Source organism: Propithecus coquereli, unplaced genomic scaffold (genome assembly GCF_000956105.1).
Source record: "Propithecus coquereli isolate 6110/MARCELLA unplaced genomic scaffold, Pcoq_1.0 Scaffold372, whole genome shotgun sequence".
In the NCBI taxonomy this organism is placed as follows: domain Eukaryota; kingdom Metazoa; phylum Chordata; class Mammalia; order Primates; family Indriidae; genus Propithecus; species Propithecus coquereli.
Genome location: NW_012149419.1, coordinates 1,624,539 through 1,642,933, shown reverse-complemented (window position 1 = coordinate 1,642,933; position 18,395 = coordinate 1,624,539). Strand labels below are relative to the sequence as shown.

Genomic DNA, 18,395 nt, shown 5'->3' with positions numbered 1-18,395 from the left:
AACACGCTGGGTAAGCAGGTAAGGCTGACATGGTGGCTTGGGCTGGTGGGGACCCAGCAGGCTTCCGTCTTGTTGCCTGGGCCTCCTTAGTTGAAGGCAGCTTGCCATCACACCTACACACCCACATTCCAGTCTTTGGGAAGAGGGAAAGAGGAGGAAGAGCCGAATCCATGTAAGGCCACAGCCCAGAAGTTGTATGCGGTGCTTCTGCTCACCAGCCATTGGCCAGAATATAGTCACATGGCCACTCCTGGACTCAAGGAAGCTGGGAAATGTAGTCTTTAGATGGGTGGCCATGCTGAAGCTTCCATCATTGTAGAAGGAGAGAAGAGATTTGAGGTTGGAAGGGGAGTCGACTGTAGCCTCATGCAAAGACAAGGCAGTAGGGGAGAGAGCTTGCATGTTTGAATATTTCTAAGTGGTTTGGGGCATGAAGAGAGTGGGAAAAGAGGATGCAGGAGAGGGAGGCGGGGTCCTGGGTATCATTCCAAGGGATTTGGAGTGTATTCTCTAGGTACCCAGAGCTCTGGGTTCTGAGGGTTCTGAGTGAGGGTTGGCACAGATGGTGCTGCGGTGCCCAGGGATGGCACGCAGAGGGCTGGAGGGGCAGACCCTGCAGGCCGGGCGCCAGCAGGAGGCTCTGGAGCTGGGCCCTGGCACTAGGGCTGGAGAGGGCACGTGGGTGAGGAATGCTCGGGAGATGGTGGAGGCTTTTCCGCATCACTGAGCAAGGAAGCAGAGCTCTGCATGCTGAGCTCCGGGGTCTTCTCTGCTGGGGCAGGGGCTGGAGAACAGTCACCTCTTTTCTCTTTCTCTCCTCAGACTGTTCTGCGGATCGTGGTGCTTGGGATCTGGGATTACATCGAGAACAAAATAGAGGTAAAGAACAGCGTCCACCCCCAGACCCAACCCAACCAGCCTGGAAGCTGGAAAATGTCACTGTCCCATCCATTCCAGGGTGGGAGCCATCAAAAAAGGCTGCTCCCTCCCGCACTTGACGCGGGCGCTTCTTCCTCTGTGCACCGCGGCTGGAGCAGGGAAGGGGTGGAGGCTGGGGAGGGCCGACTGGATAGTTTCCAGCAAAGGGACGCTCTCAAACAATCCTTGAAGTTCTGCAAACGTTTAAAATTTATTTTTGAATCATTTTGAAAAGCTTTTGAGCTGTGTTTTAAAACAAATAAATCCACCCTAGACGGACAGCTGGGCAGGGAACTGTAAAAGCGACCCTCAGCCTGGGTTTCCCCTCTGCTCCCTGTCCGGGCGGCGGCGGCGGGGCGGGGGTGGGGGTGGGGGAGACCTGGCTGCTGCTGGCAGTTTGGGCACATGCCGAGGCAAGGGGTCAGCGCTGCTGCCCACTCCTTTGTTTCCCCTCCATCCATATCTTGGCCTCTTTGGGCTCAAGCTGGGAGCTGACACAGAGGGCCTGGCCCATGAGAGGCTCGGAGGGAGGCCCGTCTGGGGCAGGCAGATGGAGGTCAGAGCCTGGGGCTTGATAAATCATGCAGGCTGCGTGCCTCCTCACCCAGCCCTGCCCCTGCAGGGTCAGGGACCCTGTGCTGGACAGAGATGAGATGTGGGCCCCGGGTCCTGCTCCCCCAAGGAAGGAGGCACCCCGTGCCTGCCCTCAGCCCCTACCCTGCCAGTGCGGGGTTCAGCCCAGCTCTGCCCAGGGCCTGGGACACAGGATCCAGGCCCCATCCTGAGAAGGGGCAAGACAGCCCAAGGCTGTCTGAACTAAGGGCTGGAGATGGGCTGAGGTCACTTGGAGGATACAGGGTGCTCAGACGCACATTTAGAAGGGGGGAGACCCCTAAAGACTAAGGAGTGTCAGGAGGGCTGGCCAGATGTCGGGTGACCTTCTGTGGGAGCCCAGGCCCCTGGAGAAGTCAGCCGGCACCAGCTGCTTTGCCTGGTCCCCGGCCCTGAGCACTGAGATATGCCTCCTCGCACAGGTGTTTGACGGGGCTGTGATCATCCTGTCCTTGGCTCCAATGGTGGCATCCACCGTGGCCAATGGGCCCAGGAGCCCCTGGGACGCCATCAGCCTCATCATCATGCTCCGGATCTGGCGCGTGAAGAGGGTTATTGATGGTGAGTGGCCCGAAAGGGATCGGTGGGGCTGGTGGGGCAGCAGGGGCTGCTCTGGAAACTGGAGCCATTCACGGAGCGGAGAGAGACTGTGTGATGTGGGGACAGCCGCGCGGCATGGCGGAGGGTGAGGCTGCCGGTGTGGAGGGAACCAAGCCTGTCCTGCCCATTCGCCGTCCTGTTCTGCACTCACGCCGCTCAGCTGTCACAGGCACACACTGGAGCGCCCCACTGCGCTCAGAGGTCGCACGTCCGTCCTGACGCAGCCTGGACGGCGCCCGGACGGCCTCCACGCGAGAGCTCACGGCCGGGCCTGCCGTCCAGGAGAGGGCAGCTCTCCTGATGCACACCTGCCCCTGGCTCCGATGGCCGCAGACCCCCACTGGCTCTGTCCAGGTCATCTTGTCTGTCCTTGCCTGTCTGTCCCACCTTGTGTCCGCCAAGGATAAGGCGGTGCCCCCGGCCTGTTGGCCTGCGCACTAGTAGAGACCGTCGCTGCGAGAGCTGCTGGCGCGGCTGGTCCCCCCCGCCCCCGTGTTCTGCTCGCCTTTAGCAACACGCACTCCTACCCTGGGGTCTCCTTCCCGGAGACAGTGTCACCTGCTCCTTTGCCACTCGCCACCCTCGCCGAGGGAGCTGTGTCCTGACCTGGGAGGCTCTTATGTTTCCAGCCCAGAGTGTGTCCCCCAGAGGAGGGAGGCCTGGGTGGGGAGGGACAGAAACACCGCCCCTGAAGAATGGCGCAGAGTCCGGGGGTGGGGTGGCTGGGAGGACGATCACCGGAAGGGCACTGAAGTCGTCTTAGGGAAGAGGGAAGACGCGAGTCACCGGGCTCCAGATGGCCGTCCCGTGCCCCTGGGGCCATGACCAGGAGGCCCACCGCACCTCAGCCAGACCCGGCCCAGAGCCACTCGCCCATGGCGGGTCGAACTCGCTGAAAGGGGCCCCCAAAGGGACCAGGAGGGCACACAGACGATGGCTCCAAAGCTTTTTTTTTTCCTTCTGCAAAATCTTGCCCAGTGTGTAAAGTAGACCAAGAGTGGAGCTGTTTGGCTGACTCAGAGTGAGGGGCCTGAGCCCACCTCCTCGCCCTCTCCTGGCCCCCGAGGCCCCTCTGAGGAGCTGCCAGGTCTTCTGGAACATGGCTTTCAAACCAGCAGGGTAGATGCCAAGGTCTTTTCTGGCCCTGAATTTTGGCTACAAATGATAGAAATTGTGGCCATGAGAAGATTCCAGCAGCATTTGCCCAGCCAGTACAGGGCAGGTAGGGTGTCCTCCAGGGTCTCCAGTCCTTGCGGTGGGCACCCCCTCCCTGGCCCCCACCCCCGCATCCCACCCCGTGAACACTGGGCTTTGGTCCTGGTGTCCACACTGTTGTCTCAGCAGGGAGCCCCTGAGACAGAATCTTCATCAAACTGGAATGTGTTTGGGTCCAACTTTGGAAGCCTTTGGGGGCTAGGAAGGCTCTGGGAGATCATCCAGTCTACTCCCCTCAATTGGCACATGGGGAAACTGGTGTTAAGAGGGGTGAGGGTCACACAGTGAATCAGGCTCAGAACCCGAAGGGGAGAGGGGAGCCCAGGACCCCTGAGACCCACCCATGCCCTTTGGCTGTCCATGCCTCCCCATCTGCTCGGGGCCCTGTTCTTGGCTCTGACAGTGAGAACATCCGCTCCCCCGGGCGGGAACGGCGCCTTCTGGCTCTTCCTGCCAGCTGCGGACAGCTGTACACTCTCACAGTAATGGGGTTGACGGCACCCATTGTGAAGGCTCTTCCCAGCTGTCCCCCTTTTTCCTGACACATCAGGCATTGTCGTGCCACCAGGAGCCTCATGACAGAGACCCACTGGTGAGCAGATGGGTGTTAATTTGCTACTTTCGCCCTGGTGTGAACTGGCTTTGGCAGAGATCTGAGGTGGCAGCAGCTTGGGGCAGCCCTGAGCCCAGAGATGGGTCTTAGGGACACATGGCCTGCCCTCAAGTCTGGAAGCAAACAGAAAATTCCCGATTTCCATTTTCTGCATGATTCCTGTAATAGCCAAAGGACATCTGGAGGTGGGGAGGCTGTGGGTGGAGAGAGGACCTGGAGGTTGGGATGGGAAGGGTCTAGAACACAGTGGCAGGAGGCATGTGACGGAGGTTTCTAAAGAGTCAGGAAGGGCTGGATTCTGAGAGGTGTGAGAAGAGTGTGAAGGGCAAGGCCAGGTCAAGGTCAGGAGCTGATGCTGAGACTTCTGAGGAGCCCAGAGTACTGCCGAGGGAGGGGTCCGTAGGACTGCTGGGGCATCTCGTACTCAGGGTCCAGCTTTTCTCCTCTGGGTTGCACTGTGTGTGCCAATTATAAATAGGATCACTTGAGTGACAGAGACCCAGAATAATATGTCTTAAGCAAAACAGAAGCTTGTTTCTTTCACACAAAAGTCTGCAGGTAGGTGGTCCAAAGCTGATATGGCACTCACTCCCTGTAGTCGAGATCCCGGGTTCCTTCTATGTTGTTGTTCGCACTTAGCCCACTTTTCAGAGTCATCTCCTGGTCCAAGACGGCTGCTCCAGTGCCAGCCATCACGCCCTCATTACAGCCAATGGGAAGGAGGCAGGGAGGAAGGAGATAAAGCCCCAGCTGCCTTTTCTTGTTAAACATCTTTACTAAGATATAATTCACATTTAAATCCACACATTTAAATCCACAATTCGTTGGTTTTTAGTGTATTCATAGAGCTGTGCAACCATCACCGAAATCTAAGTTTAGAGCATTTTCATCACTCCAGAAAGAAACTCCATCCTCACCAGCAGTCACGCATTCCCTCCTCAGCCAGAGGCCAACACTAACCTATTTTCCGTCTCTGTAGATTTGCTTATTCTGGACAAGTCATAAATGGACTCAGATGACATGCGGTCTCTTGTGGCTGGCTTCCCTCAGTTCACACGGTGTTTCCAAGGCTCACCCGCGTTGCAGTGCGCAAGCACCTCACTCCTTTGAACTGCCAAGCCGTGCTCCACGGCACGGGAGACTGCATTGCCTTTATCTGTTCATCCGTCGATGGACATTTCTGTTGTTGCCACTTTCTGGCTATTATGAGTGATGCCGCTATGAGCAGTCACGTACCAGTGTTTGTGTAGAGGTATCTTTCCTTTTCCCTTAGGTAGCTAGGAATGGACTTGCTGGGTCACAGGGTCAATCTTTGCTTAACATATGCCAAACCGTTTTCCAAAGTAGTTGTGCTGCTTTTAAAGGAAGGCTTCTGGAAGCCGCTGCATTCTACCTCCATCGGCATCCTGTTGTCCAGAGCTGATCTGTGGCCACCCACAGCTGCCAGGGAGGCTGGAGAATAGTCTTTATTCCAGGCAGCTGTGCACAAGGCCCAAAAGTGAGGCTTCTGTCACTATGGAAAGGAGGGACACAGCTGTCTTGGACCTGTGAGTCAAGGTTGTAGCCCTCTTGTACTTTCTGGATGCGGTTGAGTGCCTGGACATGTGCCACCCGCCCCCCACTCCCCCACCCCGTCCTCAGGGAACAGGCATCGGACCTGCTGCTGGCCGAGTGCCGGGCTGAGCCCTGCCACTGCCGAGGTCTTCACAGGGCTGTCTTTGTCTTCCAGCCTACGTCTTGCCAGTGAAAGTGGAGATGGAGATGGTTATCCAGCAGTACGAGAAGGCCAAGGTCATCCAAGACGAGCAGCTGGAGAGACTGACACAGATCTGTCAGGAGCAAGGGGTAACACTTGGCCACTTTCAGTTCTGTCCGTTTCTGTCCAGAGCCCTGCTGGGGACACTGGCACTGCCTAAAGCCACAGGGTAGCAGAGCTCAGGGGCCGCAGAGATCAGGGAGCTCCTCCAGCCCCTTGGACCCATGGGAGCCTGAAGCCCGGAGACGGGGACACATCTGCAAGGTCGCTGGTGCCAGCCCAGCCAGGCCTGCACCAGACCCCCAGGCCAGGTTCTTTTCATCGCCCCATGGGGGCCCTGCAGCTCCCCAACCTGAGGCTGCCGAGTCACCCACTCCGTTCATCAGCCTCCTCAGAGAAATGGTCTCTGAAGCAGGGGACTGACTGTCTGCTGCGGGTTGCTGGGCGCCACCGTGGGCTTGTTGCCACTCAGGATACCCAGACACCCCAGAGAGATCAGCAGTGCTCTCTGCCCTCCAGGAGCCGTGACAAAGGCTCAGAGACAGGCAGTGGGCCCTGCACGGATGGGCCTAGCAGAGCCAAGGGAGAGGCCCCGTCTGGGAAGCAGAGGCCTGAACGCAAGGCCCGGCCCCACCACCCCCATTCCCAGGACTCCAGCCAAGTCCTGCCACCTCTCTGCCCTCAGCTCCTTCATCTGTAGGGTGAGGGGGCCGCTCCCATGTGAGTGGGACAGAGGAGTCTGGAGGAGGGTCTGGGGTGCTCGGGAGGGGCTGGCAGCTGGATCCCGCAGCATGGCTGCAAAGCTTTGTAGAAACACAGCCTTGGGAGCAGGGAAGGTTCCAGGGCCAGGTTGTAAGGTGGGAATGCCACTGAGGGGACTAGCAAGGTGGGGGGATGTGGCAGGGTGAGGTGTGGACCAAATGACATGTCTGGTTGCTCCCATCCTACCCCTTGGGTGCTGGGAGGGGACAGGGCCACTGCCCCTTACTCCATGAGCCAGAGAAGCTGGCCGACAGCTCTCAGGGCCAGCCCCGGCGTGAAATGCCCGCAGCTGTGATCCCTGTGGGCGCTGAGCCCTTCCGGTTTGCGGAGCAGTGAGGATGGGCAGCTGGGCATCAGGTGCTCTCCAAGGCGGGGTCTCAGGGCTGCGATCTCACCTGTCATACGGGCCTGCCATGCGTCTGCCTGTCCTGTCAACCTCATGTCTCATGTGTCTGGTGCATAAACATTCTGATTGTGCCAAATGGAGCCACCTGTCATCCTAACAGACCCCATGCCTCCCCTCTTGGTGGGTTCTGGTCGCGCTGCGGCCCTTCCCGGAGTCCCCGCCCTCACAAGCTCTGCCTAGCTCATTCGAGTCCCGGCTTCTCTGCGGAGCGCGGCGCCCCCGCCCCGGCAGCCTCCGCAACGTCCCCAGCGCCACAGCCCTCTCCGCAGCATTCAGGGGGCACTGGGCACTCACTGCCTTGGCAGTGGTCACTGACACCCAGGGCAGCTTCTGCCACTGAAACGGTGGCTCCCCGAGGGCGAGCCCTGCCCACCTCACATCCGCGCCCCAGCCCCGCAGCCCGCACCTCGCGGGTTTGGTAAACGAGTGTCCAGTGCATCTCTGCGCTTCTCAACCCCGCACTCTCATAGCTGGTAGGGGGGGTCTGTGGAATGTCACAAAGCAACCCCAGGAAGTGTCCCCACAGGAACACGCACGCAGCGTCTTAAAAATCATCCCCTTGGAATGTCTGTCAGGGAACCAAAGCTTTTATCTTCTTCGGGAACACCATGACCTTTCAGTTCAGCACAGATGCTTTTGTGTGACAAGAGGGGCTCTCAGAGGACACAGCCCTCAGGAGCAGAGCACATTGTCCAGGGTCCTGAGCGCAGGCCGTCCATACGGAGTCCCAGGCTGGGAACTCAGCCGTCCCAGCCCCTGCGCAGCCGGCCTCGGCCTCACTCGCCGTCTCACCTCTCCGTCTGGCAGCCAGCGCCACAAGGGCCTGCTCTGTGCTGGACTTGTGCCGGCACTGAGGACGCCACCCTCGTGGGGCTCTGGTGGCTCCGCGAGTCTGGCAGTCTGGCCCGACGCCTGCTCACCGGGCACGTCTGCTCGCTGAGCAGGCCACTTGGAGAAGGGCGCCAGGTAGAGCGCAGCGCGGGCGTGGGGCGCTCTGGCTGTTCAGTGTGAGCAGAGGGAGGCGGGGAGGACGTGGCGGCAGGCCTGGGAAGGGCTCCGCGGCTGACCAGTGAGTTGGGGCTTTATCCAACCAGTTGGGAGAGAGGAAACCCAGCGGTAGAAGCAGGAGCGGGAGGGATCTGGCTGCAGCCAGAGGACAGATGGGAGAGGGTGGGGTGGAGACGGAAGACAGGGTAGAGGGGCTGCAGCAACCACCCCGGTGACGGAAGCCTGGGTTTGGGCAGGGGAAGGGAGGAGGGGACACTTCAGGGTGTCACCCAGAAACGGGCTGGAGATTGATCGGGTAGTTCTCAGCCTACTGTCCAATAGGAAAGTAAACACTCTACTTCACTGCAGTTGGCAACGTGAAAGGCATCGACACAGGGCCGCATCTGCCCTCATAAATTTCCAGCCTCCCAGCCCAGCAGGGACGTGCTGACCCTGCCACACGCCTCACCTCAGCCCCACAAGTGCCACGTGGCCGGGAGAAAATCCTCGTGGCACACCCCCTCCCGTGATCTCCACCTGACCTCTGTCCTGAGCCCCCCAGAGACCCCCGGTTCCTGCCGTCCCAGCTCAAGTCACTCCCCACATGTGGCCTCCTTGCCGGGTCCAGCTGGAGGGAGACTCCCTTGGATTCTGCACAGGAAAGAGCCAATAAATAAAGGCAGATTCCCTCTAGGTAGTGACATCTGGAAAAGAGATGAACAGAAACAAACCATTTTAATTTAAAAAGCACCTGAACCTGTCATCTTAGTGAAGACAACAAAAAGGCCAGACAGGCTGGAATCCCAGCGGCCGCCAGGGAGTGCGGGGAGGGTGCCTGGCCGGCGCGCAGAGACCGGGAAGGCTGCTGTCCCAAAGCTCAGGGTGCCCGCTCCACAGTGCAGACACACAGACGCCGCATTTGCTGCTGTACTTTGAGACCAGGTCCGAGACTTAACTGGGCAAACAAATGCCCTTAAGGAAGCGAGTGTGGGCCCAGGGAGCGCCAGGGCCGGCCCTCGGACAGAGCAGCACGTGGGATGACTGAGAGTAGACTTTGTTCTAAATACTCTTCGAGCCGGCTTTGAACCAGGTTTGCCCAGGGCTGAAAGCCAGCTCAGCCACTGACTGGCCTCGTGTGGCTCCGGGCACTCACAGGACCTCTGTGGGCCCTGGTTTTCCTGATCTGGAAAACAGGGATAGTGATAAACTCCTTACGGGATGGTTGAGATTGCTTCGCCTAGACCTGGTGCATGACAAGGAGCGGCACAGTGACCCCCGCCAGTCCACCAGCCCCGCCCGCCCCACACCCGTTTCAGGAGTGAGAACCGCCTCCCGGCGCGCTCAGCGGGCACAGATCCAGGCGCCCCGGCCGCGGGCACCGTTCTCTCCCGCCTGTCGTGCTCTACTTCGCTTTCTTGCTTCTCCTCGTGGCACTTCTCAGCCCGCAGTGAAAACGTTGGTCAGGTTATGCATGGGCTCCCTGTCACCCCATCCAGGCTCTTCTAGTCACCTTTGTCACAAACTCTTGCTCTCTCTCCTTGCTTGACTGCTCAGAGTTTAATGGAGCGATGTGCAAACCGAATTCACATATGCTGCCTAAACCTCGGCATCCACCAAGTCCCAGCGAAACGTGGGGGCCCGTCTTAGACACACCCCTACTTTGTGTGCGCCTGCTCTCTGCCCGGGCTGTGCTTGTCTAAGTATTTGCCATGACTTCACTCATCTTAGCTCCTTTTTAAGAATGACATTTGTTTAGAAGGGTTTTAGGTTCACAAAAGAGCTGCGAGGACAGTGCAGAGTCCCTGCACCTCAGTGCCCGTCACTAACATCCCGCGTTAGTGGCATCATTTGTTGCCTTGAATGCACCAGCATCACTATTCAGATTTCTCTCGTTTTCATCTTTTATGTCCTTTCTCGCTCCGGGATCCGTCGGCGACGCCGCATTACGTTTATCGTGAGGCCTCCTTGGGCTCCTCTCCACTGCGAACCCGTCTCGGACTTTGCTTGGTTTTGATGACCTTGACGGTTTTGAGGGCACTGCTCAGGGATCTTACAGGACGCCCTCTGGGGGAGAGTCTGGTGCTTTTCTCGTGTGAGCCTGGGCGCTGGGCGCCGGGCAGGAGGGTCACGGAGCTAAAGTGCCCGCCACGTCACGTCAGGAGGCTGGCCGTCAACACGGCTTGTCGCTGTCCGTGTGGACCTCCGTCACCTGGCTGAGGGAGTTCCTCAGCTTTCTCCATTATAAAGTTACTCTCTTGCTTTTTCATCTTAGCTTTTTAAAAAAGACGAAATTACTTCTTACCCTGACCCTGCGGAGACTCCCGGATGACCTTGCTTGCCTGTCTCTTGCACGGACACCTGGAACCTTCATCTTCAGTGCCCCAGGGTGGCTCCTTCCTCACCCAGAGCCGCCTTATAGTACAGGTGGAAGGTCCCTTTGAGAGCAGCTGGTCCAGTCCAGGGCTGGCAGATGGGGTCTGAGGCCCAGAGGAGTAGACAGGTGTGTCCAGCCCTGCACAGTGGGCGGGGTGAGGATGAAGACAGAGGTCTCGGGGCTCGCTCAGTGTTTTCCCTCCTGGAACGCACGGGCCTTCTGGTTACGACGGGAAGCTGGGACTCCCTGCTCTCCTCACTGCTGCTGTTTCTTCTGACCATGGGGCGCACCTCATTGTCAACAGAGCCCTACCGGAAGGGAGCCCCGAGGGTCCTGGGAGGAGGGAAGACACTCTGCCGGTCAGTCGTGCTCTTCCCCAGCCCTGGCTGGCCTGCCACAGTCGTTCCCACCGCCCCTTCTGTGACGGACGCACGCGGCCTCAGACCCCGGGCCCAACACCCTTCAGCCGAGAAATCCTTTCCATTCACTTTCCTTCTTCTCTGTCTGGATCCTGGCCAGAATTGTCCTAAGAGTTAGTCTCACTGGTACCCAGATGGATTCCAGAGGTGGCTGCCAGTGGCTGTCCTTCAGAGGACGGGGTGAGCTTCTGTCTCTCTCTCTGTACTGGCTGCTTCAGAAATCGAAGCTGTTTTAGATGCAGCGGTTACATCTGTGCGATGATGATACATTCTTCTGACTCGTCTCACAGAACCACTTCTGAGATTCCATGCACATCCATGCCTAGGGTCTTCCTCTAATTCCAAAACACATTCTGAAGTCCGTGTTGTTTCTTCCTTTTGCCCTTTAAGCTTTACAATAGCTTTTGGTGCAAAACAGTACACTCTGACCTTGCCCACTGTCGAAGTTGGTTTCTCTTCTCTCCTGGGTCGTACAGGAAGCACAGAGGGAAGTCAAGTCTCCGTCCTTAGCACCATTCGCCCTGAGATCGTTGGCAAAACACTGACCGACAGGAGATGCAATCTAGCGTGACTCGAGGTCCAGCCTCCAAGGAGGCCAGTGGAGCCTGGGAGCCGTGGCAGCCTTAGAGCTGGGGCAAGTGTCAGCTCCTGAAAGAGGAGTCACTGTGGGCAGCGTGGCGGGTGGAGACAATCCTCTCGCACAGGGATCCCACAGGCTGGATTCAAGCCCTAGCAACTAGCTGTCTCCCCCTAGTCCCTGAGCCCGCTGCTCACTAGAAAAATGGAGGCAACGAAGCCCATGTCACACGTGGGTGCTGTGAGGATCGAATTAAACGAAGTAATATATATAAAGTCCGGCCCACTGGAGGCTCTCAGTAAGTGTAGAAAGAGAGAGGGAGAGAGAATAAAAATAATACTGAAGGCATTTGTGTTGTAGTGATCACTCACAAACGCACAGTCATGCTTTAGCTCATTTTGACTTTGACGGTGAAAGTCGACAGGCCCGGTCCTAGCCACCCCTCCGCGGGTGGAAAGTCTGAGCTCGGACAGGCTGTTCCTTGCCCAGGGCCTGCTGTTTGTCACGGAAGGGCTAGGAATGGACCCCAGGGCTTCAGGGTCTGTTCCCCCCAACCAGAAATAGGGCGTCTGCACCAGCAACACTAGTCAGGGTGGGTAACACCAGCTGCTGCATCAAATCCAGAAATCTCAGTGGCCTAACGCAAGAGGAACATACTATTTGTCACGCCCATCGCAGCCCAGTGCAATGGATCGCAGGTGGAGGGACACTGTGCCACACAGTCACTTTGGCCTCCGGGCTCCTTCCATTTTGTGGCTGCTTCTTCCTCTAAGTGCTGTGAGTCTTGACCCGTCAGCCGGGAGATGCGAAAGGGAGAGTGGGGAACGAGCACAGCAGGTTTTCGCTGGCCAAGACTAGGAGTGGTGACGCTGCTTCCGCCCATGTCGTCGGCAAGATCCCGTTACACAGTCCCAGCTGAAGACACCAGATGCTGTCCGAGTCGGTCTGTGAGCCCAAGACGAAGAGACAACGGTTGCTGCATGGTCACCATGAAACAAGGCCAGTGGGCTCACAACACTCCCGCCCTTCCCCACTTCCAACACAGCAGGCCCACGGCCACACTTACAGTCCTCCCTGGAGGAACGCACGGCTCCCTGGCCTGTTTTCTGAAGAAACAAGATGATAATCTTGACCCTCCAAGCTATAGGCGTTTCTGAGGGAGGAAGGCATGGGGAGAAGGGGGCTGTCACCCCCACGTGCCCTCCTGCTTTCAGGTGTGGGAGCCAGAGCAGGCTTGGGAGGTGGTGGGTTGCCTGGCTGGGAGCCGGGGCCCATCTCCGTGTCCGGGCCTCGCCCTGGACCCTGTTGCTCCCAACTGCTCAGCGCCCTAAGAGAGTGCTGATGGCGCTGTAGAGGGCACCCTTGTTTCCGACAGGCTAGAAGCTCAGAGGAGGGGCTGAAGGGCAGGAATTGCAGGAAACTAGAGGACCGGGTCTGCCCTGGCTCCCAGGCTGGGGCTTGAGGCTGGCTCATTCCAGAGTCCTTTGCTTCCTGTGGAGGCCACAAGCCCCCTGTTCAGCACAATAGCCTTTGTTACCTGGATTCTTCCCGAGCTCCACTGTGGGAAGTGAAGTTTTTTAAACATGGGAAGTGATTTGTAAAACAGCCGATAGCTTTAATGACAAGCCTATTTAGCTGATAAAATTAGCCATCAGAAAAATAACTTATGTTATCCTTTTGCCATAATTTAAATTTATGGCCAACTACCAGTCCTCTTCACAGTGGATGGAAAGGAGCCAAGGTCGATCTCAGCTTTACCCTGCTCCTAAATCATTAGTTTGCAACTGTCTCCTGATTTTTATTGTTACCAACAATGGCAAAACTAATGGAAATAAACATTGGATGCCATCCCAACAGCGCATGGGTTTGAAGGCAGGGCAGTCTGAGCAGACAGCACTAATAGGATGGGGCAAAGTTATTGCTATTGCATTAGATCCATCGAGCTTCTGGCCAAAGTGTGCATTGATCAGGCCAAGGCCTGTGTTGATTGGACTCCACCACCAGACCATTAAAGGCAGAGAAGCGCTGGCTGTGCCTGCCCTCCCGCCCTGGTGGGCCTGCCCTGCCTGGGCATGCATTAAAAGCCCAGCCCTGAGGGAAGGGGTCTGACTCACTCCAGTAATGCAGCTGAGGGCTTCCCTGTGCATCCCAGCCGATTGGTCAGGCCATCTGATTAGAAATACTTAGCTAATGACGTGCACTAAATGGGACTAGAAAGCACTTTCATTCTCCCCAAGCCTGGGGATGGTTTTTTTTCCGCTGGGCCAGCTAGCCAGTGGAAAATCTGCTTCACCAAAGCCATGTGCACCCTCTCTCCCAGAGGCCCACATCTCGGGGAGCCTGAGTGCTGCGGCCCTTCTTCCTACTCTCTTCTGCAGCGCGACCGCGGTGCCTAGGTGTGGGGGATTTTTTGTTTGTTTGTTATCCTGCTTAGGAGTTTCTGAGTTTCTTGAATTTGTGGGTTGATGTTTTTTGTTGGATTTGGAAAGTTTTTGGCTTTGATTACTTTATTTATGCTTTTGTCCCATTCTTCCATTCTTCTCCTTCTGGAGCTCCAGTGTGTGTGTGCACTGATCGTGCCAGATCGTGCCTCGTGTCTCCCCGGCATCCTAATCTGTTCCCTCCTCATTCTCTCTCTCTCTCTCTCTCGTGCCTCGTGTCTCCCCGGCATCCTAATCTGTTCCCTCCTCATTCTCTCTCTCTCTCTCTCTATAAGTTTTGGTATTTTTCTATAGATTTATCTTCAAGTTTAAGAACCCTATTTCTGCCATGTCCAGTCTGCTGTTAAACCCATCCAAGTGCTCGATTTTAGACACTGTATATTAAAGGTACTAAAAGTTTGATTTGATTCCTTTCATAGATTCTATCTGCTGAAACACTATCAATACATGCATTTTGTCCATCTTTCCCCCTTTCTTTAACATATTAATCATAGTTATTTTGAAGTCCTTATATTTATTAAGTCAAATATTTTCATAGGTCAGCTTCTATTAACTGCTTTATGTCTTGATAATTGATCACTTTTTCCTGCTTATTTGCATAACTAATAATTCTCATCATATGCTACACATTGTTGATGACACATTTTAGAGATTCTGGATTATGTTATCTTTCTCTAGTCGGTCCTCTGGGAATGGGGCATTTTAGCAGGGCACAGGGGATGGCCCTCAAGACAGGCCCAAGCGTGAACTGGCACTTGTACTTTGCTCCTTCCCAGCTAGGGTCCCCGAGCCAGCACAGAGCTTGTCATAGACTCGGAGTCCAGCTAGTCCATTTGGCTTACTGGACACACAGTGAAGCCGAGGCCCAGAGAGGAAAAGGGACGTACCCAAAGTCAGAGTGAGGGAGGCGTGACGGGCCTCCAGCCCTTGTGTGTTCCCCTGTGGGGACCTCCTGCTCCCTCCTGGCCCCTGCTACCATCAAGCTGCCCTGTATTCTGTGGGGCCGAGTCGCTTCCATCTTGCCCATAAGGCTGCAAGTTCCCTGCCATAAGGTCCTGGGGGCTGGAAGCCAGAGGCGCAGGCTCAGGTCCTGCTTTGCTTCTGACACACCAAGTGGTCCTACCCTTCCCCCGCCCCCCAGCACAGAAGGCTCCTTCCCGCCTCCAGGCCTCAGTTCACCCATCTAACGAATGAGGCCCTGCAGTGCTAGGACCCTTGACAGCCCTCCAGTCGACTGAGGGAGGCACGTGTGTCCAAGTTAAGTACGGGAAGAATCAGGAGCTGGGCTCCGAGGGTCTCACTGGCCCTTCCTGAGAAGCCCCTGGGCTGTCACAGCCAGTGACAGGGCTGAGAGTCATTTTGCCCATCTGCAGTTTCCCTCTGAGGAGTCAGTCATTCCTTCTCAGGGTGACGCAGGGGGCATCCGGGCCCCTCACACCCTGTGAGTATGAAGCTTGCCAAAATCTGTCCTCAAAGCAGGTTGCCCTCTTCCTCACCCCCATTCCAATCCATGCCATGTGCTGACACTCTCACCTCCTAATACATCTCTTATCCTCTTATCTCCATCTCCACCGTCTCCACCCTAGTCCGTATCTGGTCCTCTCTGGCATGGACTACAGCAGTAGCCTCTCAGCTGGTGTTCCCCATCCACCCTGGCCCCGACCAGTCCGTCCTCCACTCTGTGGTCAGCACCGTCCTTTCGAAATGCTCACCTAGATCGCCATACTGCCACTTTCCCCAGGCCGCCCTTCTGCTTGAAACATTTAATGGTTTCTTTTGCTCTTTAAATAAAGGCTGACAACCTTAAAACATCTGATGATGGCTACAAGGTTCTGCCTGGGGTGGCTCCTGCTGACTTCCCCAGTCCTCTGTCTCTTGTGCACGCCTTGCCCTCTGCCACAGGTACCCCCCAGGGTTAGCCTCTCTCCAAAGCTTGCTCCCTGTAGTGCAGCAGCCAGTCCCCCTTGCTGTTATCTAATTTTCATTTTCATGCCCAAACATATAACAGAATTTTAACACGGCCCCCACCGTGCTTTACCTGACTTCCTCCCGAATGAATGAATGAATGGGAGAACTACCACACGTGTTCACATCTTTACTTTAAAACTTATTTCTTTGTATGTGCCTGTGTCTGCACATGTGGGCTAGGGCTGGGCAAGCCCTGGCCTCCAGCTGTCTGGCCTGAATTCCAGTGGGACGCTCTTGGGCAACTCCGTATCAATTACCAGCCATAAATAATGCATCCCTTCCGAGTGGCCTGGGAAGCCATTAGCTGGGCCTGCAGGCCCAGAAGAGTGGCCTGGAGAAAGAGGCTGGGCGTGCCCATGGGAGGCTTAGATCAGCCCGGGCGGGAGGGGTGCCCAGCCCAGCAGAGTTTGGGAGGGTTGCTTCCTGGGTCCTCAGTGGCCTCTGAGAGCCTGCTGCCAGAGCGGTGGCTCGCACCCCTCCCTCCGCACAAAAAGCCATACTAATGAGCCAGCCTCACTTTCTCACCTTGTAAGACCACCAGTCCCATCTGAGTGCTGGGTTGTCAAGGTCCAGGTCACAAGTCCGGGCTGAGCTCGGCAGCAGGGCTGAGTCTGTGACCAGGGTCGGGATTAGCGCATAGCTAGCAGCAGGGCTCAGTCTTTGGCCTGGGCTTGCCACTCAGTTACGGCTCAGTCCGAGAACACAGAGTCAAACAAAACTAACTAGTTTTATGTGTTTATTTATTCATTTATTCAACATTTCCTGAGTGACTTTTGTGTACCAGGCAACAAAACGGATAAGGTCCCTGCTCTGACGGAGACTGTATGCTGCCGGGGAGAAGGGTGGCGGCGGTGCCCTGGAGCCCCCCGCCCACGCGAGCCTACTGTGCTCATTTCTCTTCGGTTCCCATAGCATCTGTTGGTGGCTTGAAGTCAGCCATGCTGGGAATATTTACACCACAGAGATTAGCATACACCACAAATCGGGCCTTGCCTGCTTTTTTCGTTTTCACCAGCACACCCCTGGGGGTGAACGAGAGGTAAACTGATGCGCAGGCTGTCAAGAAAATAGTGGAAACCACAGACAGTCATCTGATCTTCCCCAAACTCCACTCAAATATTAGACAAAAATCCTAAATGCATAAGAATTAAGAAACTGTCTCTTTCAGTCTTGTCCATCAGGACAAAGAGGACAGAGATTTCAATGCAATCTCTCACACTCGGAGACTAGATGAGAAAGTGGTCACTGATCAGCAGAGCGGACGATTTATAACTAAAGTGCTTACAGAGGAGGCCGGAGGAGGAAACGGGCTCACTCTCCGCTTGGAACCCCGAGAGTCGGGGAGGAAGGGGGTGTAGGATGCAGCTGACCATGGGAAAGGGGGCTTGGCCAAAAGTCTGCACACGTAATATTTGAAATCCCCAGGCCCGCTTCCAAACCCCACACAGCCAGGAGACCGCGCCCCGACCCGCATGCGTCCGGGCTTGTCCTCCGGAAAGACTGAACCCGGGAGCTCTGCATGTGGACACCGGGTTAGGGACAGGGGACAGGCGCAGGGCTAAACTGAAAACGAAGATCCAGCGAAAGTCCTTCCCCCTAAGGATGGGACTCTCTGCCCTGCTCCCAGTACAGAGGAAACCAGGCAGGAAGCTGAAGAACTCTCTGGAAAACCTATATGGTCCCAGAGACACACAGGTTGGGAGGTTAACACTGACATTGGGAGGTTGTTCAATGCCAGGTTGCCACCTGGCCACCCTAGTGTTAGTGAATGCTTTTAGCTGTGTGTGTTTTACTTTCATAAAAATAAAATTAATAAAACATTAAAATAAATACACAAAAATATCAGAAAGTGGCGAGTGCGATGCGGAGAATTGAAGTAGGTCGATGCAGCTGAGTGCCTGGGGGGCTGCCTTAGGCGGGGAGTCGGGGAAGGGCCCTCTGAGGAGGAGTCACCCTGCGGTCTGGGACAGAGGAATCAGCTGGAAAGTGGCCCTGAGACCAGCACACACTTGGAGTCTTTCAGGAAGACTGAGAAAGCCTGTGTCTTGGCGGCAGGGAGAGCAGGACCAGACTGTGCACCTGCTTGCTCAGCCAGGAGTGAGGAGTCGGGGCCGTCCCCCGCGGGAGGTGGTACACCACCGAGGTGTGTGGACAGGGTCCGGTTTTGGTTTGAGAGTCCCCGTGACTCCTGTTGGGCCCCCATGGCAGAGGGAAGCTCCGGCTGTCGGGGTGGGAGCTGGCAGTGGAGGTGGAGGGAAGTGGGATAGGACTTGGAGATGGGGCTGGACTTGGGGGGCAGATGGGATGTTGGGGTGAGGCAGAGAGGTAGCAGGGAGGCGATTACGTTTTTCGGCAGCAGCCAAAGTGGGATGAAAGCGCCTGAGAAGCAGGTTTGGAGAGACGGCCAGGAGTCCTGTTTCGACCGAGTTGCATTTGCAGCTCCCATAAACCGACCACGTGGTGCCGTCACGTAGGCAGCTGGGGGGTCTGACGTTCCGGAGAGGGGTCCGGGCTCGAGATGTGCGTCGTAAGCAAGCGGGCAGCCTCCTGGGTGGGGCGCCCGGGCGGCGGACCCACTTGGGCCGGTCCCGCTCCCCGGGCAAAGCGGCGCCGCGTGCCCCGGACGCTAGGTGGCGGGGCGGGGCCTCCGCGCCTCCCGCGAACTCCGGCCCACGTCCCGGCAGGGCCCGGGCCGCCACCTCAGCCGCTAGCCCAGGAGGCGTCTGGCCGCCTTCCCACGACGCCTT

General features: G+C 56.7%; 1 protein-coding gene across 1 annotated transcript in view; it reads left to right on the top strand.

The window, feature by feature from the left end:
• LOC105816453 (chromosome unknown open reading frame, human C15orf27) overlaps positions 1-18,395 on the top strand; it is a 65,467-nt gene that overhangs the window by 34,637 nt on the left and 12,435 nt on the right. The window contains exons 5-7 of the mRNA XM_012651871.1: positions 823-879; positions 1,953-2,091; positions 5,688-5,803. Of these exons, the coding sequence (XP_012507325.1) occupies positions 823-879; positions 1,953-2,091; positions 5,688-5,803 (312 nt within the window). The remainder of the gene's footprint in view (positions 1-822; positions 880-1,952; positions 2,092-5,687; positions 5,804-18,395) is intronic.